Source organism: Haliotis rubra, unplaced genomic scaffold (genome assembly GCF_003918875.1).
Source record: "Haliotis rubra isolate DU_JTF1 unplaced genomic scaffold, ASM391887v1 Scf176, whole genome shotgun sequence".
Lineage (NCBI taxonomy): Eukaryota > Metazoa > Mollusca > Gastropoda > Lepetellida > Haliotidae > Haliotis > Haliotis rubra.
The window spans coordinates 1,523,361-1,547,766 of NW_025765736.1; the positions used below are offsets into that span (position 1 = coordinate 1,523,361).

General features: G+C 39.6%; 2 protein-coding genes across 7 annotated transcripts in view; both read left to right on the forward strand.

Annotated features, from left to right (window-relative positions):
- Nucleotides 1–6,608, forward strand: part of LOC124273088 — a 36,998-nt gene extending 30,390 nt beyond the window's left edge. For all 4 annotated transcript variants that reach the window (XM_046708308.1, XM_046708305.1, XM_046708309.1 and 1 more), the window contains one exon: nt 37–6,608. In XM_046708308.1, the coding sequence (XP_046564264.1) occupies nt 37–395 (359 nt within the window). In that variant the 3' untranslated portion in view covers nt 396–6,608. The remainder of the gene's footprint in view (nt 1–36) is intronic.
- A 10,642-nt stretch (nt 6,609–17,250) lies between these two features.
- Nucleotides 17,251–24,406, forward strand: part of LOC124273091 — a 39,816-nt gene continuing 32,660 nt past the window's right edge. For 2 of the 3 annotated variants that reach the window (XM_046708311.1, XM_046708312.1), the window contains exons 1-3: nt 17,254–17,634; nt 21,809–21,942; nt 23,911–23,968. In XM_046708311.1, coding sequence (XP_046564267.1) covers nt 21,883–21,942; nt 23,911–23,968 — 118 coding nt within the window. In that variant the 5' untranslated portion in view covers nt 17,254–17,634; nt 21,809–21,882. Of the gene's footprint in view, nt 17,635–21,808; nt 21,943–23,910; nt 23,969–24,406 lie in introns of all 3 variants that reach the window. The other variant, XM_046708310.1, reaches the window with a different exon arrangement.

A 24,406-nucleotide genomic window follows, 5' to 3' on the forward strand; every position in this document is an offset into this window, starting at 1 on the left:
TTCCTTTCAAAGTAATTTTCTCATTTTTTTTCTCAGCTAGACCATTTCAGAATTGCCGCTACGACACACCATCAGAACATCCCATCAATTATGCCAGTCTGTCATTTGAACCAGGTCAGCAATCATCAACCTCCTCCTTTCATCTGTCATCCAATGGGTTCAGCTCCGGATCATCTGGACCGCTGGACCGTGTCAGTGTGCCTGGACAAGCTCCAGATCAAACAGACAAGAAAGTTGCAGCAGGTGGTCGAGAGTCGGCCGGAGAGAATCAAAGAGTGGTGACGAAGCCACCATCAGGTGTTGTCCCTGTTGGTGAGGAGGAGGAGGAGGAGGAGGCTGCACTGTTGAGATCTGCCCCGAGTCTTGACCCAGACAGCATCAAGGACAGTCAGTAGAGACGACAGTGTACTGAAGAGAGGTGTATTGATGTGTACTGTGATGAGTATTAAGATGTGTCACCTCAGACATGAACTATAGATGTCACAGTCACAAACAATTTTTCAAGTATGATATGAAAACACCCTGACGGTTGTTTTTCCACATGTTGTGTTTGTGAAGTCATTCCCATGTCTAAGTCAGTTGTTTCTTGTTTATGTTTTGTTTGTTTTTTTATGTTTATGAGATTTTTGCTGATGGTGGTTGGGGATTTTCTGAAGTATCTGCTGCCTCCTTACGATCATGTTAGTTCTCACTTCAGCTACAGCAGTGCTGCAGCCAGACTGCGTAAAGCGGGATTCCCGCTAATTGTACTTACCTTGCCGCTTTATTTATAAATGTATTCGCCAATAATCGCACAAATTTATAATTTATGACGCCTGTTTATATACACCCTGGATACCGGGATACATTGGTTTTTGCGTAAATCGTCCAGATAACTGAATATCCGGATATCTGGATTTCTGTCATCCAAGTGTTGAAATGGTAGCAAGCATATACGTCTGGTTTAAAATCACTTCCAAAACAGTGTGGTCATTTTGATTTGCCAATTACAATTCACTCGGTGTCAGATAGGCCTACAAATCACCACCAATACCGTGCCGATTGGTAATTAATCCGGATTAGCAGACCTTTATACGTGTCAAGACACTTGGGACTCTTGCGCTTCACTACACACGGTCAGCAGAAGATCAAAGCTTCGTGCGGATAAGTGAGTCAATTTTGTGTTGATTTAGCTGGTTGGTTAGTTTACCGTCCGGGAACGGAAACCGCATATCTGTTATAGACAGTCACTTTTAAACCGGAAGAGATTGTTTTATGATGAAAATTGACAGGAAGGCAAGGTTTCCAGATATCTGCGGGGATATCCGGGGTCTCGCTGTATCGGCGTGTAATTAATTTCAAATTATGACTATTTTCATTAAAAGCGATGTCAAACATTCAGAAATCAAAGCCTAAATATTGAAATAGAATTCAAAACAAAGCTTCCTATGCTCAGCACATGCTAGTACGTCTATGTGCATACAAAATTGTAATTTGAACTGCTGTAAGGAGCTAGTTTCGCTGTACGGAGCTCGATTTGATGTGTGAAGTTTATCATCGAATCTCTTTGGCTGTCAAAATGTCAGAGAAGGATTACAGATTTTTCAACAGCTGGCAATAGGCCCACATTTTCTAAAACTGGCCCCTTCCAATGAAATTCTGTTTGCAGCACTGCTACAGAAGGAGAGCTCAGGGCATCCCACAGGTCGTGTCACAACGACCTTTTGTGAACTTTGCCCAACCAATGAAATGACTGACAAGTTCACGCTAGTGACTTCCAACCCAGATTATGCTTGAGAAAATATAGAATGAAATTTTGAAATGTGAACAAAAGAACATTGTATATACTCATGGAAACAAATAAGGGAACACATGAAAGTACAAGTGTTCCTTTATTTATTTCAAGAATTTCACCCACAGTTCAATACATGCCTTGTGAAGAAACCTTGAAAAGAAATCGGAAATAATGAAATCCTCTTGCCATAATTTTACAGTTATAAGATTATTTTCGTGTTGTTATGCGTAGGCAAACTGTTAACTGGGTATACGTTAACCCTGCAACTGTTAAAACTGAGAATGGCAATACCAATACTTTGCTGAAATCAAACGAACAAGATAAAATAAAATCCATTTTATGTATGCAATCATATGGTTAATATACTCATATGTTTAAGCTGGCAGTGAGGTAGCCCAGGGGTTAAAGCGTTCTCTCGTCTCGCCAAAGACCTGGGTTCGATTCCCCCCATGGGTACAATGTGTGAAGCCCATTACCGGTGTCCCCTACCGCTGGAGTATTGCTGAAAGCCGCGTAAAACTAAACTCACTCACTCATTTTAAGCAACACATGCAGTCTGCCTTTATAAGATGGAGACTTGAAATCTGAGTGTGCTAACTAACGTACAGTTGGTACCACTGTTACGTTGTTGGTTATGTTTAGAGACAGGAAGAAGTTTGAGCCAGGCCCAAAAGTGGACTGTGGGAGTAAGACATTGTTTCTCTGTACAGTGGAATATGTCAAATCCGGACTCTTTGTAATATGGATTTCTCGATAATCCAAACTACTCTCTGAGTGCCGGCAAAATTGTTCTTAATTTATCATTAAAGCTTGCTTTATAATCCGGACTCTCTCAATTACGGAGTACAGACTAAAATAACAGTCTCAATAACAAATATTGCTACGAGAACAATGCTTTGTAATCCGAAAGTAGCTGACTTAAATAACAGTTCGTCTAGCGATTTTTTATTGCAATTTTGACTGACAAAGTCGTCGTTTCATGTTTGTTCACACAAGGCGATACGATGTCATTTTCTTACCCCCTGACAAAAAAGTTTGATGAACGTGAAACTGCTTTCTTTTGTCCTCAAAATTTGGCTTATCATCATCAGTTGTTGACCTCCCAATGATTTGACGTCACTAAGAACACAGCTGACAATGCTATGACATCACGGCATTCTAGAAGTTAGCGAGTCAATGAAAAATACAACTTTATGGATAACAACTTCTTGCTCCTTGCAAAGAGCGACAATTCGGTGTAGGTTTTTAAACCGCTTTAGCTTTAATCTACACTGAGACGTCACTATGTGCAATAAATAAGAAGTTGTTATCCATAAAGTCGTCTGCTTCACTACTCTTGATCTGTTTGTTGAAGTATCCTGAATATTGCTATTAGTGAAATGTCTTGTACATGTCAGAGTGAGTGAGTGAGTTTAGTTTTACGCCGCACTGAGCAATATTCCAGCAACATGTCAGAAGTCGGTTATTATTGTGTGTGGTTTTGGCCTCAACACAGCTCAACACCCACCAGTGCAACTTGTTTTGAAAAACAGAAATTTTTATTTGTTTACATGCATCAATGGCATGTAAACAAATTCAAATATTTGTCTGATTAACCTTGACTTATCCACACATCGCTCTTAGAACACTGTAGATAGCCTTAAAGCTTCTGGTACCTTAATTCATCTCTCATCCTAGTTCATACTGACGTATACCTTGGTAGGAACAAGACGTTTAGCTGGCTGAACTTCTCTTATCCGTGTTCAGTGCAATTTTTGTATGAGTTCAGGGTATTTGTATGTGCAAATGTTCATTGTATGTTTTAATGTGAATGTGTTATACATATTTGTTGTCACTTCCAAGGATTTAAGATTATATTTTCTGTGACTCTAATGACCATATCAGCTTGTGTGTAACTTTTATATCAAAATAATATTTTAGAAATATATTTCTGTAAATCAAATAGAACATTTTTCAGTTTCTGAGCCAGGAGTTTCTGTGTTGCCAGCTAGGTCTTTGTGTGCAGCTCTATACGATATGATATTGTACATGTGCCTTGAACAGATTTGCCAGTTTGTATATGTGCCTTGAACAGATTTGCCAGTTTGTATATGTGCCTTGAACAGATTTGCCAGTTTGTATATGTGCTTTGAACAGATTTGCCAGTTTGTATATGTGCCTTGAAGGAATTATCTAATTTGTATGTTTGTCTTTAAAGGTTTGTCCAGTTTCTGAAAGGTTTGTCCAGTTTCTGAAAGGTTTGTCCAGTTTCTGAAAGGTTTGTCCAGTTTGTACATAGTTCTTGAAAGGCATTAAGAAGTTGGATAAACATCAATGCATGACATGTTTTAAGGATAACAACCTCTTTTCATTCTTTACACGACGTTTAAGAGCGAATTCTTGCTCCTTCATCAGATGAATGAGCAAGAATTACCCCTGAAATGTCGTGTAACGAATAGAAAGAAGTTGTTATCAATAAAGCGTGTCATGTATTCAGTTTGTACATGTGTCTGAAAAGCATTGGCCAGTTTGAATGTATGTAAGATAAGATAAGATACAATAAGATAATTCTTTATCGTCCCAAGGGAAATTTGTTTTGCATCATACGTTCTCCAGTTTTTCATTCATAAAGCAGTCATACATAACACTGCAATTGATAATCATGAAATAATCAGGATATAATTACATCAAATTAGTACACAAACATAGATATTGAATAGAATTTGGACAATTAAAAGACAAGTCATACACAGAATTTATTGTTAATACATCTAATACCAGCTGGAACAAATGAGTGGCGAACCCTGTTTGTTCTAAAAGTCGGCATACCCAGCCTCCGTCCAGAAGGTAATGTTTAATATTCAGTAAAAAAGTATGGAGTAGGATCACTTAAAATTTTTTTTGCCTTTTTTGAAATTTGCTGCTCATAACAACTGCCGATATTTCGATAGGAAGCCCAATAATTTTAGACGCAGTGTTTACGATTTTTGAGAGTTTGTTTTTATTCTGAACAGACAGGTTCCTGAACCAATGTCTTGAAATGATTGGCCAGTTTACCTTGATGGCATGTCTTAAAATGGTAGTCTAGTTTGTACATGTTGTGTTTGAAAGTGATTGGTCTGGGATGGGAGAAAGCGTAGAGGGATTTCACTGAGCAAACCAGATGTTATATAATATAGTACTTGTGGGTTAAAGCAAATGGCCAACCAGTATATCCTTGAAACTTCCCGAAAACAGTTATAGTGTTAAGAGCGCAACGCTCAATGTAGGCTCTAGACCAAGCCTTAAAATGCATGGAAATATCCAAAATAGCTTGAAAAGCTTTGAACCAATTTTCGCCTATGTGTGCAATTAATAGTTTAAGGGTTATTTATTTTAGTGATAGATTTGTGTGCCAGAGACCATTAAGAGTTCATGACAGACTTAATTTATTTTTTTCATTGTGAAAGTAAAATGTCTTGCAGTATATACACTAACTATAACAAACTACTCACGACCTAGCTGAAATGCCTCTGAAAATGACAGTTATAGCTTGAAAAGGGCTTGAATCGTTGGTTAGGTACTTGTATGAACATTTTTGCATTGCTGTAGAAACTATGAGCTATGTTAGAGCTTATGTACATGTCAATGGACATTCATTGCAAATAATATACAATCCTACAAATCTGACAAGTATCATTGTTTGTAACGAAAGTCCATTTGTCTGGCTTAACGCAGCATCAAGGCAACTGGATACTGCAAACAAGTCGAACAAATATTTTCTGAATTTTAAAACAGGTCAACAAATAAATTTAGAACTATACACAAACATGCTTTACAGACATTTTCTGCTCTTAATTTGTAATAATGAAAATGTTTATCGTCATGCTTTGATATGTACCTGCTGTACTTTAACTGCTTATACTGACTATGCATCGGTGCTATTTCATTGCTGTCCGTTATGCACATCTGTAGAATGATTGCACAGAAGCTGAAAATTTGCATTGTAAGTAGGTGAGTAGGTTGTTATAAATAACCATCAGTTGAAACAACAGAGTGATGTATTTTCATCGGCGTAAAACCAAACTCAGTCAGTGATGTATTTTCATTTATTGACTGAATGAGACATAACACAGCCATTAAACGTAGCATCATGAAATTGCATGAAAACATGATGGAGATCGAGTAGGCAAGCTGGGGTATTGCACAAACAGGAGTCACAAATCCATCAGAGACAGATTTGGGGCTGAAAGAAAAGTCTGGATATATATAGAAGGACTAAATAGTATTATCAGTACTGGAATCTACGGTTATAACGAAGGTCATTTGGAAAACAAATTTTAGGTTGTTAATGTTGTAGTTTGTTCCACCCATTTCAACTAAATGGCACAGCAAGTGTACGGGACCCAAGAAAGTTCATTGTATCCAGTTTGTTATAAGTATCTTTGGGGCGGTGGGGTAGCCTAGTGGTGAAAGCGTTCGCTCGTCACGCCGAAGACCTGGGTTCGATTCCCCTCATGGGTACAATGAGTGAAGCCTATTTCTGGGGTCCCCCGCCGTGATATTGCTGTAATATTGCTATAAGCGGCGTAAAACTAAACTCACTCACTCACTCACTCATAAGTATGTTTTTTTTAGATGTTGTTTACTGTTTTTCAGTACGCTGCATTATCATCTAATGGAGGGTGTTATTGGTGCAATAAAGCAATCTGATAAACTTGGTATCCAGATCTGCTAACTATGCAAATTACATCACTCCACGAACTACTGTTACAAAACTCCATACACGCCATGCGAATCCTAAAACGTTTAACATTTCATTGATGACGTCGCGAGTTTACATTGCGTGGATGAGTTTGTAAACAAACATGGCTGCCCCCATTCTCAAAATTGGTGATTCTGTAAGAATTGATGACAGAGCTTCTGGAGTCGCATAATACAATTTTTATTCCTAATATATGATATTCATGATATGGAAACACACTCGGTTAATAATCTCTATATATGCTTTCAAAAGGTACATTTTGCAATATTTCTCCTTTCGGTATATTGGGTAAAAATATGTAACTAGTAGCATAATATTTGTGTCGTTTGCCCTAAAATTGATACACAAATAATGTTTCTCACTGACACTGACTGACAAAACAGCAAAGATAAGTGATTATTCTCTCACTTTGTTACCTCCCTTGTATCCATGGCAACGAAATGGGGATGACTGATTCTTGTTAGTGATAAATGTGAATCACTGACAAACACTGAAGGTACCAATGTCTACGTGTTTGTATTGTGGTGCAAATACGAGTATTGTATATCAAAAAATGAAATTGCAATTCACAGTCATAAATTGAAGGTATATGGTCCCAGGGCTCCAGATAATAACCGTATCAGCGTATGTACGGATATAAAATGAGCACGATATGGTAGGAAATAGTTTAGAAAACATAGCAGATACGCAACACAGTAATGGTGTACGGTCTTAGAATCATTTACAGATGTATTTATCTAAAAAAAAGTATTGTTTTATTGTTTATTGACCTGTTTACACAAGAGTAGCAATGTTGTGGTGCATATATGAAACGAAACACAAGATCACTGATACTCCATTAAATTCCATTCAGTACTCTATATGTACTCTTAAGGTTCTCGAGTACTCTTAAATACTGAAAAAATAAGGAGTACTTACTCCTGATGTTGAAAACTTATCTGGAGCCCTGTAGTCCCAAGTAACATATATATGTACCTTAAGTGTGTTTTCTCCTATTGTAAGATTGAAAAATGAAATTACAATTCACTGCCATAATTTGAAGGTATATAGTCCCAGGTAACATATTTATGTACCTTAAGTGTATTTTCTCCAATTGTAGGGTAGAAAATAGAAGATGTTCGATGAAGGATATTGGGTGTGGTGTCAGTGACTCTGCGGTTGTTTGTAATACAAACTGGGCCGGTGGGGTAGCCTAGTGGTTAAAGCGTTGGCTCGTCACACCGAAGACCCGGGTTCGAATCCCCACATGGGTACAATGTGTGAAGCCCATTTCTGGTATCCCCTGCCGTGATGTTGCTGGAATATTGCTAAAAGCGGCGTAAAACCAAACTCAGTCAGTCAGTGTAATACAATCTCTAATACAATACTTACTTCCACAACACATTTTGTTTAGCGGTAGGGAGAACTAAGTCTGATTGTGATGTGATTGTGTTTGCTGTGCTGTGCCAATTTTCAATCATCCGAGGGCTACACAAAGTATGGATCTAGTTGACAAGTCTTCTATTCTATTTTTGTAAATGCCGCGGTGTCTGAGTAGGTTAAATCTGAAAGGGACTCAACCCAAAAATGTATTAGAATCTGTACCGTACTGAGAAAATGTAATCCCAAATATGACATGTTTCATATATCATGGTAAGATTATTTGGACTGAATGAAATTTCACTTTGTTTGTGTTTCAAAAATCATCTTTGATACAAAACACGAGCAGTTCTGTCACTGAAATGTGGAATATTTGTATCATATTTTATGCTTGTTTTCACATGAACAGTGGAATGAAGTCTATGATAATGCTGGTTCAGCTGTATCAGAATTGGTCGTCATTTTTGTAATAATTGTTATACAGTCAAATCCCGATGAGTCGAATGCCGGTGTCTCGAATATTATGCATAACTCGAAGTACCTGTCGGTCCCGACCATTCCCTGTTATAGTTGTCATCATTTGAAAACCGGCTACACGAATTCGTCTCATAAATACACACGATGACTCGAGAAGGAAATTTGGTCCCATGAGATTCAAACAACAGCAATCTTGTATACATAAGCCGAAGTCAGTCAATGAGAGGTTGATTGGTGTAGCAAACTGATCCAATTAACAAACCAGCGCGGCTCACGCCTTTCCGTGACGAGTGAGTTCAAACGGTAGATTAGTGATTTTACGGAAATCACTGTGTGTGCTAATCAGACTGGAACTGATAAGGTGCCCCTATTAGTGATAGGGAAATCATTAGATAAACAAATGCTTAGGCGGAGGAATTAGGACTGGATCATCTTTTTTTCTACCCTCATAGACATACCTATGTCTCGAATACATTGATAAGTCGAATTTATTACTTGGTCCCCAGCGATCAACTCATTGGGATTTGACTGTATACCATTTAATGTTATATATGTCATGATATCTGAGTTTAAACTTAAATCAAACTTTTTTATGGAACAAAGTTCACGAGCATCAGTTTTCAACATAAGTGTTTTGTGGAAAATGTTGTTTGTGTATTATTAGATCTGTTTGTTTTTACCCATGATGCAATATGAGGAGGTTGCTTCTCTCTAAACCAGCATTAACTCAGTCAACGACATTTGTGCGATCATGAATTTGGAGTCTGGTCTAACTGGTTTCTATTTCTATGATTTGTATACAGTTAAAGCGCGATTTCAAAATGCAAGCAATTTGTATAATTTTATCTATTTTGTTGATGCTTGAAATATATCTGTAAGCATGTATATATCTTTAAATATATCCCCTGATTTTTTCATCACTTGCGACCTGTGAAGATCTGGGTTTTCACAAAGCCATGATATTCGTAAGAGGTGACTAACAGGATTGAGTGGTCAGACTCATTGACTCGGTTGACACATGTCATCGTTTCCCAATTGGGTAGATCGATGCTCATGATTTTAAACATTGGATTGTCTGGTCCAGACTGGATTATTAACAGACCCTCATATGGCTGGAATATTGCTGATTGAGGCGCTAAGCAAGAAACAAATTCACAAAACACCTGATCACTTGCTTGTTGTAAGAGGCGACGTAATTGGATCAGACTCATGAGTGGATGTACTTGGATGTTGTCATACATCCGGCACTGGTTTGTCTCTTGGATCAGAGACGACACAAATATCTGATATCATATCAACTAGTCATGCTTGATATTAAATTATCACACCTTAGTCAGATTGCCTCAATAAATAAAGAAATGATTTTTCTGCTTATTGTGTATTTTTACCATCCAGGAGAAAGTGTTACACAATTTCATACAGCAAACATTAGGATACATCAGGTTGAAAGGTATTCTCAAACTTGTCTGATACTTAGGAAAAATGTCAGGCATTACAATGATGCTGTCTGAGACACAAGCTACAAACTGAAATGTGTGGAACACTGAATTAGGGGGAATTTAGGGGGAAATGGCCAGTCTAGCCATGGATGGTCATGTGTCCTTGACATAACCACCGCCTCTGTGGTGTAGTGGTTAGAGCGTCCACCCGGAGAGCGGAAGGTCGCGTGTTCGATCCCCGACCGCGTCATACCAAAAAGACGTTAGAATATGGTACTTGTTGGTCCCTGCCTGGCGCTTGGCATTAATGGGTACAACAAGGACTGGTCGGCTCAGAGCCCGTATAATGTGTCTGAGTGGGGTATTCATGCTTCACTGCGGCATGGTATCTCAGTGGGCTAGCACTATAAAACCAGCTTGAGTCTGGGCTAGTACAAACAGCCGCACATACACATACACACGCATGCACGTCGTCATATGAGCGAAATATTCTCAAGTATGACGTTAAACCCAATTTCACCTTGACATAACCAGGTACATCCACGTCATTAGTTGTTGACTGGGATGATTTCAAGTCATACCTGAAGGTGTGTGTCATTCCTCCGTCACTGCTCCAATTTAATCACTGGATTGTCTGGTCTTGTATAGCTAGAATATCGATGACATAAACAACAAATGAAAACATTAATTCCACAACAATGAAATTCAGTCAAACGGTTGTGGTGAAGTTGATGGGACCTTCATAAATAGTTTCAGTTACACGAGGACCGACGCTGCAAAATGATGAAAAGATGAAGGTGCAGTGACCAAGTTTTTGCTTGCTTTGACACATCATTGTTTGACATAACAGTATTTGACTGTATGTGGAACTCTCCACTGAGTTACTCCAGGAAGCTAAACAGCTGCTTTTTCTAAATCTGAGACAATTAATCACACAAATTTTACCTACCTTAGGTTGTGAAAGTTCTGTTCAGGTGCAAATATCAGTGTACCATTATTCCAAAGTACCCTTCTAGATGCACTCTCTTCTGCCACTGATACTGAGGTGCATGGGTCACACTTGAGCACATGGATCCCTCTGGAATGCATGGATCCTGAGGCACATGGATCCCTCTGGAATGCGTGGATCCTGAGGCACATGGATCCCACTGGAATGCGTGGATCCTGAGGCACATGGATCCCACTGGAATGCGTGGATCCTGAGGCACATGGATCCCACTGGAATGCATGGATCCTGAGGCACATGGATCCCTCTGGAATGCGTGGATCCTGAGGCACATGGATCCCACTGGAATGCATGGATCCTGAGGCACATGGATCCTGAGGCACATGGATCCCATGGGAGTGCATGGATCCTGAGGCACATGGATCCCACTGGAATGCATGGATTCTGAGGCACATGGATCCCACTGGAATGCGTTGATCCTGAGGCACATGGATCCCACTGGAATGCGTGGATCCTGAGGCACATGGATCCCACTGGAATGCGTGGATCCTGAGGCACATGGATCCCTCTGGAATGCGTGGATCCTGAGGCACGTGGATCCCACTGGAATGCATGGATCCTGAGGCACATGGATCCCTCTGGAATGCGTGGATCCTGAGGCACATGGATCCCACTGGAATGCATGGATCCTGAGGCACATGGATCCACTGGAATGCATGGATCCTGAGGCACATGGATCCCATGGGAGTGCATGGATCCTGGGGCACATGGATCCCGCTGGAATGCATGGATCCTGAGGCACATGGATCCCACTGGAATGCATGGATCCTGAGGCACATGGATCCACTGGAATGCATGGATCCTGAGGCACATGGATCCCATGGGAGTGCATGGATCCTGAGGCACATGGATCCCACTGGAATGCATGGATCCTGAGGCACATGGATTCCACTGGAATGCATGAATCCTGAGGCACATGGATCCCACTGGAATGCATGGGTCCTGAGGCACATGGATCCCACTGGAATGCATGGATCCTGAGGCACATGGATCCCATGGGAGTGCATGGATCCTGAGGCACATGGATCCCATGGGAGTGCATGGATCCTGAGGCACATGGATCCACTGGAATGCATGGATCCTGAGGCACATGGATCCCATGGGAGTGCATGGATCCTGAGGCACATGGATCCCACTGGAATGCATGGATCCTGAGGCACATGGATCCCACTGGAATGCATGGATCCTGAGGCACATGGATCCACTGGAATGCATGGATCCTGAGGCACATGGATCCCATGGGAGTGCATAAATCCTGAGGCACATGGATCCCACTGGAATGCATGGATCCTGAGGCACATGGATCCCACTGGAATGCATGGATCCTGAGGCACATGGATCCCACTGGAATGCATGGATCCTGAGGCACATGGATCCCATGGGAGTGCATGGATCCTGAGGCACATGGATCCCATGGGAGTGCATGGATCCCTCTGAGGCACATGGATCCCACTGGAATGCTTGGATCCTGGGGCACATGGATCCCATGGGAGTGCATGGATCCCTCTGAGGCACATGGATCCCACTGGAATGCTTGGATCCTGGGGCACATGGATCCCATGGGAGTGCATGGATCCCTCTGAGGCACATGGATCCCACTGGAATGCATGGATCCTGAGGCACATGGATCCCATGGGAGTGCATGGATCCCTCTGAGGCACATGGATCCCACTGGAATGCATGGATCCTGAGGCACATGGATCCCATGGGAGTGCATGCATCATATCGCATTTTAAATCACATGGGTAATATTTCAGCCATATCGTGACTAATCTTGCTGGTTGAGGAGAGAGATGAGAAACACATTAATGAATGCTAATCATATGTTTCATGGCAACCGTGACCGTGACACAGTTATTCTACAGATTCAATAATGTCAGTAAGGGTAAATACTCAATAAATTTGATCTTACATGCGAACACTCCGCCCGGAGAGCGGAAGGTCGCCGGTTCGATACTAAAAGACGTTAGAATATGGTACTTGGTCCCTGCCTGGCGCTTGGCATTAATGGGTACAACAAGGACTGGTCGGCTCGGAGCCCGTATAATGTGTCTGAGTGGGGTATTCATGCTTCACTGCGGCATGGTATCTCAGTGGGCTAGCACTATAAAACCAGCTTGAGTCTGGGCTAGTACAAGCGGCCGCACATACACATACACACGCATGCACGTCGTCATATGAGCGAAAGATTCTCAAGCACGACGTTAAACCCAATTTGACCTCTCCTACATGCGAACACACTAAAATGTCAAATCTTAGCCGGTGGATCGATAAAAACTGAGGTGCATGTATATTAAGAGGTTCCTTTTCAGCACATGAACTTGGCAACTTGCAGTCTTTCTTAATGTTTCTCAGACCCGTGAAGGTCCGGGTTAGAATTTGCCTTCAGTAACCTATGCTTGTTGTAAGAGGCAACAAACGGGATCGGATGGTCAGGCCCGCTGACTTGGTTGACACATGTCATAGGTTCCCAATTGCGCCGATCGATGCTCATGCTATTGATCACTGGATTTTCTGGTCCAGACTCGATCGATTATTTACAGACCTCCGCCATATAGCTGGAATATTGCTGAGTGTGGCGTAAAATTAAACTCACTCACTTTGTTTCTCATATTACAGATCAAATACACAACAAACCAGTAAACCAACATTTAAACTTTATTTGTTTTTACAATTAATGGAAAATGGCAAAATACGCAATTGAGTTTGAGTGAGGTGGGTACAATTCATTTGGCTACTCAAAGGAAAATAAGGATATCCAATTGCGATGAACGCAAGCGAGTACACAACTCAATGACCCCATAAGTTATCTGTATCATTGGAAGTTTGCATTAGTCGGTCTGTTCTGGGTGGCTGCATCCTCGAAGGGGGTTAAAGTTTTGTAAAATTGTTGTCCTGCAGAGAGGGTACGCAAGTCCCAATACTTCCCAAGTAAATTTAGACCTACCAAACTTTTAGTTGTAGTATATTTGTTGTTTTAAATAATAGCTAAATCTCAGTACAATCGCAAATGACCGAACTGCTGAAGGGATGGTGGAAATCCAGGTCGGGCCCAGACAGGTAGCAACAGACCTGTGTCCCTGTGTTTCCTAGGGTGACGATCTACTTTCAGTTGCTGTTTAATGTTTGACTGTGTTATTCAGGGATTTATTACTAGTTTTAGTCACAATGTGGCTGAAATACTGTCGATGTGACTGTAAACTTTAACTCACTCTCTGTCTGTTCTGATTTCTGAATAAGCGCGTCATTTTACAAACACGAGAAATGTACTGTCACGTGATATGCAAATTATCCTGTTGCAGTAGTGTCGTGAATATGATTACCGCGAGTGTGAGTATATTATCGCGTAAGGTTCCGATATTTTCACGATTCTCAGTGCTGATTGGTCAGCTGAAGCCGTAACACGTCACAGTGTTCATTGTTCCGAAAAATACCGTATGACGTCATCACTGGTCTTGTTCATGGCGTCACAGTTTCATTACTTGACGTCATTTAACAACAGGCTGCATTTAGTGAAGTTGCCCTCACTGTTTACTTTTCACGTGTTTTTCTACATTTTCTCACAGACCAAAGGTTGATTCTTCCGCCAGGCAAATATGGATTATTCAAGCCTCTGTATTCGACTTATGCCCATAAGGGAGCATTTTCTGACCAAAAAGGAGGCAGTAATGCTGAAGTTTTAGATTCAATACTTACCCCCAGACACGAAAGAAATTATACCAAGGCCACATAAAAACAATTTCTTGTTTCTCATTACCGCTCGACCCTATTTAAAAAAAAAAAAAATTTGCATTGGTAAATTTGCCTGTATAAAGCCGGCACACTTTCGAAATTCGTCTCAGCTTCTGGCATTCCAAGTTTTCGACTAAGATTGTATAGAAAATCAGAAAACAATAATTAAAAATAAAAATAGAATCCGCCCTACCTACCCATTTAAAAAAAGTGATGAGAAACAAGAAATTGATTGGTCTACTCCCATTTGTGAGAACTCCCAATTGTGAGACTCCCAGTTATGAGACAGTGGAGTAGGTAATTAACACAGAAAACACACCATACTCCCCTGATAGAATGGATTAACCCTAGCTAATTACTGATTTGCTATGTAACCGAATCTTGTGGAAGTCTTAATGAAACTTTATAAGATAAATTGATTAACATACACTTTGTGTAGGTAACTGCGTGATGATTTGAAAGAGAAATTAATTTACCTACTCAGATTTACTCCGTCTCCGAAACTACAAGATATAGTTTAAGAAATAACTCTGAAATACAAGTTTACAGTCGCACTGCCTCTTATGCCAAATCCTTTTTACCCGGCACTACCCGTTATAACCTGGATACCGTTTTGAACGGAAACAAAGAATTTACTCCTTGTGTAAACCAGAAAATAGTTGAATCTATCCACGATTATATCATCAAGACACAACGCTTCAAATGTTCTCAGGAAAATACTTAAATTAACTCAACAACCTTCTCATGATTGATTTATATTTCTACAATGGCTTGTTAGACACACACAACTGTAACTCTCTAATTATGACTACTTAGAGAATAGTTGTATTTGATGTAAACTTAAAACTAGATTTATGCAATAGTCAATATCGATGACGTCACATCCTCCATATCATTTTGTATTTTATGTTGCATCAGAGACCATATAATATATGGTCTCTGGTTGCATGGGAGCAGTGTTAACATAAGCAGTAATGCTTGCTCACCAATCCCAATTCATTTTCATAAATAATAATAAAATATGTTTAAACCAAAATGACTTTCAAACTTCATAATATGAACAGACAGACAGCAGTACGTGAAAGTTAACGGGGCTGTATCGAGTAAACGGACCACCAACACTGGTGCACCACAAGGCTGTGTAATATCTCCTGTTCCTTTCACCCTCTACACTAATGATTGTGCAAGCTCGAATTCAATCTGTTCAACTGTAAAGTTCGCAGATGATGCAGCAATTGTCGGCAAACTGAACGACACTGATTCTGAAAAACTGTATAAAGAGGACATTAATCATTTTACGACTTGGTGTGCAGAAAACCACTTAATCTTAAATGTCACAAAAACAAAGGAACTGATAATTGACTTTCGGAGTAAACCCACAGAAATGCTTCCAGTGATAATCAACAATGAATGTGTTGAGACAGTGTCGGAGTATAAGTATCTGGGAACCTTCATTGACTCTAAGCTGAACTGGAACACGAACACTGAAGCCCTATACAAAAAGTGTCAACAACGTCTTCATCTCATGCGTAAACTGAGATCTTTTAATGTTAACCCATCTGTGATGTCATCTTTTTATGTAGCATTTATTCGGAGTATTTTAACATTTTCCTTCCATTGTTGGTACGGGTCTCTCTCACTTCATCTCAAATCTAAAATAGACAAAATTGTTAACACTGCAAGTAAAATGAATCAAACTGTCAAAATCATATCTGACCGTACTCACTACTTAAATTCGGAATACAACCTCCTCCCTTCAGGCCGCCGCTACAAAGTTCCAATTGAGAAAACTAAGAGAGCCCGTACATCCTTTATTCCAAGTACCATATCTCTCTTAAACAAATGTGAAGATACCTAAATCAAAGAATTTATGTAAATATGTTTGGTATCTCTCTAATGTGTCAGTAGCTCTGCTGATGTAACACAAATTCCTGAAAAGGCATTAAAGTATTATTCTATTCTATTCTATTCTAGTCTATTCTATTTCTTCTGTGTAAATAGAATATTTGATAATCTATTTCATTAATCTACTCATCAATGACTTTCTGTAGGTACTCTTCAACAACTGGGCTGATCCCACTTTCATTGTGGGGATGTGGAAACACCACCTATGTGCACTGAACCATTAATGAATGTGTCTCACAACTGGGAGTTCTCACAAATGGGAGGACACCAATTGATTTTATGCGCCCTATTTGTTTTGCAATCCATGCCTCTCTCAGAGGCACAGACACACAAGTTTAAGAAATTCTTCAAAGGCATTTACAAGTAGGTGTTGTAATACAAGACAAATGTTGTGGCTAACAACTACTTGATTTATTTTTCACAACGTTTCTGGGCTAGTTCTTGCCCCTTCGTCTTATCATTATCTACCCGAAGAAGGGACAAGAACTAGTCCAGAAACTTTGTGAAAAATACATCAAGAAATTGTGGTCCATACCATTTGTCTTGTATCACAAGTTTAAGGTTTATACGTAACCAGAAAGGAATGGTAATTTAGATGTATCACATTTTGAAAGTGAAATAAGTGTCGGGGCTGTTTTGAGAACAACTTTATTGATGGTACATGTATTTGCTACGGGCAATTCTTCTTGCGCATGGTTCAATGGTTCAGTAAGATTCATCCAATCAAATGCGAAGATTCAAGGGCGATTCTAGATTTACACTTAGTCTATGAATGTATATAATGTTGATAGTAACAAATAAACCCACTGAAATTGAGAAGGAGCCCCAGTGAGATGGACGACTCAGGGGAAATCTAGACTTGCTCCATTTAGGACTTGCAGCGAGGGCTTGGCAGTCGGGAAAATAATGTGGTTCAGGGACTGTGACAGTCTAGGGGGATTCCCTTTCAATTGTCAACGCGGTCCTCGCTGGTCAAAAGGCCTGTTTGTTGGGTCACCGTGGATGAACTAGGGTCACCGAAGCTAATTGGCATTCGGTGATAACGTGGAACAATTAAAACCACTAGCTTGACAAGTGAGAGTAATAATTATGGCTCTTGTTTACATGTGTTCGGTTCTCTACCCGTGTTAGTCATATATTGAGACTTAACATCCGGGTTTATGTCACCCGGATTGAAGGAGCTTGATCGAGGAGATCCGAGTCACATACTTTCTCCAAGGTAATACAGTATTTTCTTTTGATATTACATTTCTGGACGACGGATTAACGTTAACGTCAGCACAAAGCAGCTTCTGTTTCTTCTCCTTGACAGTCATTGCACAACGTTACGTAATTGCGTTGTTGTCACCTGTTGATTCCGCTTTACAAAATAAAATGGCGTCTCATTCATTCGCTGACAGTGACCGAAATTGACAAACTCTCTCACTGTTGATGCGAAAGATCATGTGTTACCGTCAAAACTCAAAGACGATAGTGCCAGGGATAACATCACCCATATCTTGTTTTGGGGCTGTTTATTCTAAACTTAAGAAATATATTTTTGTTGACGCTGCAAAATGTTGCGAAATCGACTTTCCCAAAACGGTGTCGAAGTTGTCTGAGTTTAAGAATATGACATGAAGATTCACTTCAGGAAAACATTCATTTAAGAAGCATACTACCGGGGAGACTCTATGTTGTAGAGTATCATTATACTGATTGGGAAAAATAATTGCCATATTATCTATGAATATTCTTTTGGCCATCTTAGGTTTCAAAATGGCCACCCCTTTCCATCCACTATTGTGATAATTCAAAATGTACTTATGGTTGATATGACTCATTGACAATATAGATATTGAATGAATGTTCTTTGTATGCCCTTTCTACAGGGTTCTATCTTAAATAGATAGAAATGTATCAGTCAAAAACAATTTCTAACATTCATCATGGGATACTGTGTCTACTAAATTTCAGTCATTGTATAAATCATAAAATCTTTAATATGACATTTTGATCATATGTGGAAAGCTTTTCTGCTTTAACAAATTGATAACCGTTACCCAGTACATGTCATGTTGACTGTGGAGCAGTGGGGTAGCCTAGCAATATATTAGTTCGCTCATCATGTTTAAGGTCCGGGTTCGAATCCCCCACATGGGTAAAATGTGTGAAGCCCATTTCTGATGTCCCCCGCCTTGATATTGCTGGAATATTGCTACAAGCGGCGTACAAATAACTCACTCTCTCATGTTTACTGAACTGCGCTTATTTGTTTCTAAAGCAACATTAAAACTTCAGGCGACTATGCTTGCCGTAAGATCGGTAACAGGATCGGGTGGTCAGGCTCTCTCGCTTGGTTGACACATGTCATCGGATCCCAATTGCGCAGATCGATGCTCATGCTGTTGATCTCTGGATTTTCTGGTCCAGACTCTATTATTTACAGACGGCCGCCATATAGCTGGAATATTGCTGAGTGCGGGCGTAAAACTAAACTCACTCACTAAGAAGGGCTTCCTCTATATTATCCAGCATTGTTTAAGTTCTGGCAAGTTTTGATGTCTACCTTAGAAAAATGTGCTGAAATGTTGCTACTGAAACATTTGGATCTAGGGCCCCCCTAAATCAACTTTTTAACGTGTCTCTAATTTCTAAAACCAATGTTTAAAACTGTACTTTTCTAGTTGCGACTGAGCTGCCATTTCCTGATTATCTTGATTGTAGCAAAGTCTAGGGGCCATACACCTGTGATTGTTTGTTTTGCATTATGACAACGCAACTCACAATGAGCCTGTTTAACTGGAAACTTTGTATCCTCAGTGTGCAGCATCTGACAGTGTACACGTATTGGGATGATACACAGTTTGATCAATGTTCATCTATAGATTTTAGGGTGGAATGGGTATCCATCAACCTGTGTTTGCCATAAGAGCTTCGTCAGATGGATGGTCAGGCTCGGTGTTGTGGCTGACTGCGTGTCGTGGCCACTTGGTTTTATAGACAGGGCTCCCACAGGTCAGGGAAAAGTCAGGGAAATTTGGCATTTCTCTGAAAGTCGGGGAAAAGTCAGGGAATTTTAATATGTTTTCAAAAGTCAGGGAATAGTCAGGGAATTTGGGGTTTAAGTCAGGGAAATTAAGGGTTTTGGTCAGGGAAAAATAAGACTCAGAATGTCGCTAATCAGGTATGGTAGTAGTCAAAGTCAGAGAAGCAGCACATGTTACAGACATTTCATGAAATAAATTACAGTTCAGATAAGACATTGCTTTTAAGCATAACAGCATGTTTTACATAAAGCCCTAGATTACATATTACATTTTCATTTCTGGAGGATAGAATGGAAACAAAGTCACTTGAAGGATATTTTTACAGATAAATGTATTGTTGTCTTAAATCAGCATAATGTGAGTTTTATCTTCTACAGCCTGGTGACATAACAGACATATTCTTCTATGAAGCACAATCGGTTGGATTGTGAATCAAACAATATGAAACATATTTTCCGGGTTAAAATTCCCAAATTCTGGGAAACTGACATAAAGTTGATAAGAGCCTTCTTAGCATGAATTCAGGGGGATATAGTCGACGCCTTGCCCGTCTGTCTGTCTGTCCGTCCATCCATTTTGTTTCCAGAGCATAACTCGAAAACCGTTTAATATCTTTCAGCAAAACTTGGCAAATATTATTATATCAAACAGAACCTAAAGTGGTGCCTTTTGCTGTTTACAGATTTTTGTCATATCTATTTTTCTTGGTTTCCATGGAAACATATTGGAATTTGGCTAAATAAATGAAGTTCAACTTTAAGTAACTGTCAGATGATTTGCTCTTTCATATTTGTATGGGCTGGGGGATTTGTCATCTTCTGATGACTCTTGTTTAGTATGGGAAACACTAGTCTGAGATAGGCATAGTGATTAACAAGAGATAATTGTTTGCTATTCAAAAACATTTTTCTTTATAGGCAACAGATCCACCTCTTCTAAAGATAACTATGTTAACAGATAATTTTCAATTCATTTGTATACTGTTCAAAAATATTATAAATAGTATGATGGCTATGGTGGTTTCTTGCAAATTGTGAAAGCCCACATTGGCCAAAAATACCCATATATTTCATTGTTAAGGTACAGCATAGGTTTATAATATGCCCTATGTTCTGACATTTGCTGTCTATTCACAAAAGTGAAAGTGGTTTAATGGTGTTCATAATCTAGTTGTCATGGTTGTACTGAATGTAAAGTTACATCTTGCATTTTATTCTTTCCAAATACGCCTTTGATAATTACAACATTTTGTGATAATGAAGAAATGTGTTCCTGACTTTGAATGAAACAATTCAATTAAATCATTAGTTTCACATTTATGCTGTTTGTCAAAAGCCTTTATTATAAAATACAAAGTTTTCAGATGATATATTACTGACTTCACCTGAGAATATATATTTGATGGTCACGGTCAAATGTTTCTAATAGTATTATGTAACATTGTGGCAGGAGAGTCCAGGAAACTTTTCTTCATCACAAATATCAATGTTTTGGTTAATGTTATAAATTAACAAGTATTGTGTGTATTTATGATATGTGTGAAGGAAATATCTTAACAGGGTGGTTAGGACTGACTGAAAGGGAGGAAGAAGGCCAGTTTTTACACTTAAATGGTCAGGGAAAAATCTATACTTGTCAGGGAAAAGTCAGGGAATTTGGGCCTGCCATGCCTGTGGGAACCCTGTATAGAGGTCATGTGTTAACTTGTTAATTAATTGATTGGTCAACTTGCATATTTACATGGCCATTCTTTCATTCATGATTCAAGCTTCAGGCTACTTTCTGCTACTGTTTCAGGTTTTCTTGAATGGTAATGTTAAGTGGATCACACAACTCGGTACATAAAACCAGAGACCATATACTATTCACGCTTTGTTAAGGATTAAATCATGGATTCAACAGAAAACTTATGTGGGGTCAGATTTGGTTTAAATAACTAAGCTTATTTATTGTAAGCATGGATCCTAGGTTTCAGTATGTCATTGCATCTTGTAGATCCCATACCTGGTATTGACATGTGTTGTTTTTTGTCAATGACTCATTCCATGATTTGCAAAATAGTTGATTGGTGCCATGAAAACCATTTTTATGGTTATTCATGTATCAAGTGCATAAGGTTAGATTAAAGTGGCTGTTTGCCGAAAGAGGTGTTGCCATATTATTATTTATCCTGTTTTAAATGGATACAGTTTCAAATTATAAATCTACATTTAAGTAAAGTTGTAAATTTTTGTGATCCTTAGCAAAGTGTGAGTAGTATATATATGGTCTCTGATAAAACCTAAGGTATCTTGACTTTCATTATCTGTCATTATCCGATTTTGATGTGGCTTTATGTTGTTGATGGGATCTTTTCTGTTGCAGATTATTGCCCAAGGATGGTTTAATGCTGTAAAACATGTTTCCTGCCCTTGAGGACAGGGTAACTGAGTGCCAAAATGCCAAAAATACAGATGCTTATAGTGATATATGGAATATTCATACATGCAGCTGACAATGTAAGTATGGTACACCATGTTTAATTGTATATAACTGTATGATTGTATTCTGAGCAAAAGAAAATTAGTGTCTGTCAAATGTTTGGGGTATTTTTATGACATTGAGACCGCCTCCGTGGTGTAGTGGTTAGAGCGTGTGCCCGGAGAGCGGAAGGTAGCCGGTTCGATCCCCGACCGCGTCAAACCAAAAGACGTTAAAATATGGTACTTGTTGGTCCCTGCCTGGCGCTCGGCATTAATGGGTACAACAAGGACTGGTCGGCTCAGAGTCAGTATAATGTGTCTGAGTGGGGTATTCATGCTTCACTGCGGCATGGTATCTCAGTGGGCTAGCACTATAGCTTAAGTCTGGGCTTGTACAAGCAGACGCACATACACATACACACGCATGCACGTCGTCATATGAGCGAAATATTCTCGAGCACGACGTTAAACCCAATTTCCTTCTTTGTTGTCTAATGAACAAGCTCTGTATCTTGGACTCTCATTATTTCAGACCAAAGTGTCGGCCCGAAAAGGTAGTTCCAAATCTGTGTTCTTCGGACTGCTGTCTAATTCGGACTTTTTAGTCGGTCAGAAGCCGGTCCGAATTAGACAGAGTGCACTGTATGACGTATAATGGCAGTATTTGTGTTGTTATTATACCTCTGACATAACAGCATCTTATCAGTCAGTGACAACAGAGGGAGACGTGAATCATAGTAACAGGCAACAGCCAATATTACGTTTTGGACAAATATATCATACATATGTCATTGTGCTCTTTGTCGAGGAACTCTGTGGTCCAGTAGATAGAGCATCTGCTTGGGAAGGTGGTTTGATTCCTTGGCCAAGATGTGAAAACATGGTGCTTGTTATATTGCCTGGTGCTCAGTAATAAGCGACAGAGTTAGGACTAAGTAGAGTTTTTTGGTTTGTTTTACGCCGCACTCAAGAGTATTCCAGCTATACCATGTATATGGCAGCGGTCTGTAAATAATTTAGTCTGGATCTGACAATCCAGTGATTGATATCATGAGCATCGATCTACGCAGATGGGATAGGATGACATGTGTCAACCAAGTCGGCGAGTCTGACCACCAGAACCTGTTAGTCGCCTCCTATGACAAGCATGGGTTACTGAAGGTCAATTCTAACCCGATTCTTCACGGATGAGTGAGGACCCACACATTGCTATATGTCAGTGAAATAATCTTGAATGTGATGTTAAAGCCCCATTAACGCATTAGCTTACAGCCTTAATGGTGACAGAAATGTCTGAACTTGCTGTCTTTGGGGCTGGTGCACTATATCTAAACATGAAACATACCAACCAGGGTTCGAAATACCCCATATATTAGTGTGCCATGGCACGGTAAATATTGAAATGACACGGTTTAAAGATGTTCTCTGTGCCTTTTGACACGCCTAATTTCCTGGAGACATAGCTCACATTTAGTCATTTAATCCCCCAAACAATTATTTTTTTACTAAACTGAATAATACCATACATATTTGAATGCTCATAAACCCATTTGTTTATTTAACACTAAATTTCAAATGATTATCATCTTTGTCATTTTTTCTAAAAACATGTGGGCATACTTGATTTCTGAAAGGCACACCTAAAATATTTGTCTGGTGCCCTAAGGCACACTTAGAAAAAAAGTATTTATTCCTGCCAACATTTGATTTTCGTTTTGTTTGCTGCTTCATGTTGATCTCAGCTGTATTCAGCTGTATGACAGCAGTCTGTAATTAATCTAGTCTGGGCTAGACAAACCAGTGATCAACAACATGAGCATCAATCTATGCATCTGGGGTATGATGACAACTGTCAACCAAGTCTGCATGGTCAGCAGAGCCTGACCAACAGATCCCATTTGTCACTCCATTCTCCTACATCAAGCATGGGTTACTGAAGACTAATTATACCCTGGATCTTCATGGGTATAATGAGCATATGAACAGTTGTATTATTTGTTTCAGGCCCGACTTCCTCTTTTGACTTGTTTACCAAGAACAGATGAAGACCCATGCCCACCTGGTTAGATACGGTTCTTTAATACTTCCTCTGATTGTTAAATTTGTTACTTCTATTGCTTTTTTTTCATTAATATATTGTACACAAGTACTGTAAATCATGTAATCAATGCGAGCATGAAATTAAATGCGAAAAACACAAGTTTTCCATGCTCGTATTGTTAAATGACATATTTTTTTATCGGGACTGTTTTCAACACACTCAACAATTTTCTGTTTTCTGCGTGAGTGAGTGAGTAAGGTTTTATGCCGCAATATGACAACAGGGGACGCCAGAAATGGGCTTCACACATGGTATGCATGTGGGGAATCGAACCCAGAATGATGATCGAACACTTTAATCACTAGGCTGCCCCACTGCTCCCAGTTTGTATAACAGTTCCTATAACAGTTCCTACTTGAGTACATAGTAACCATCATTTTCTACCATTGCCTTACCTTC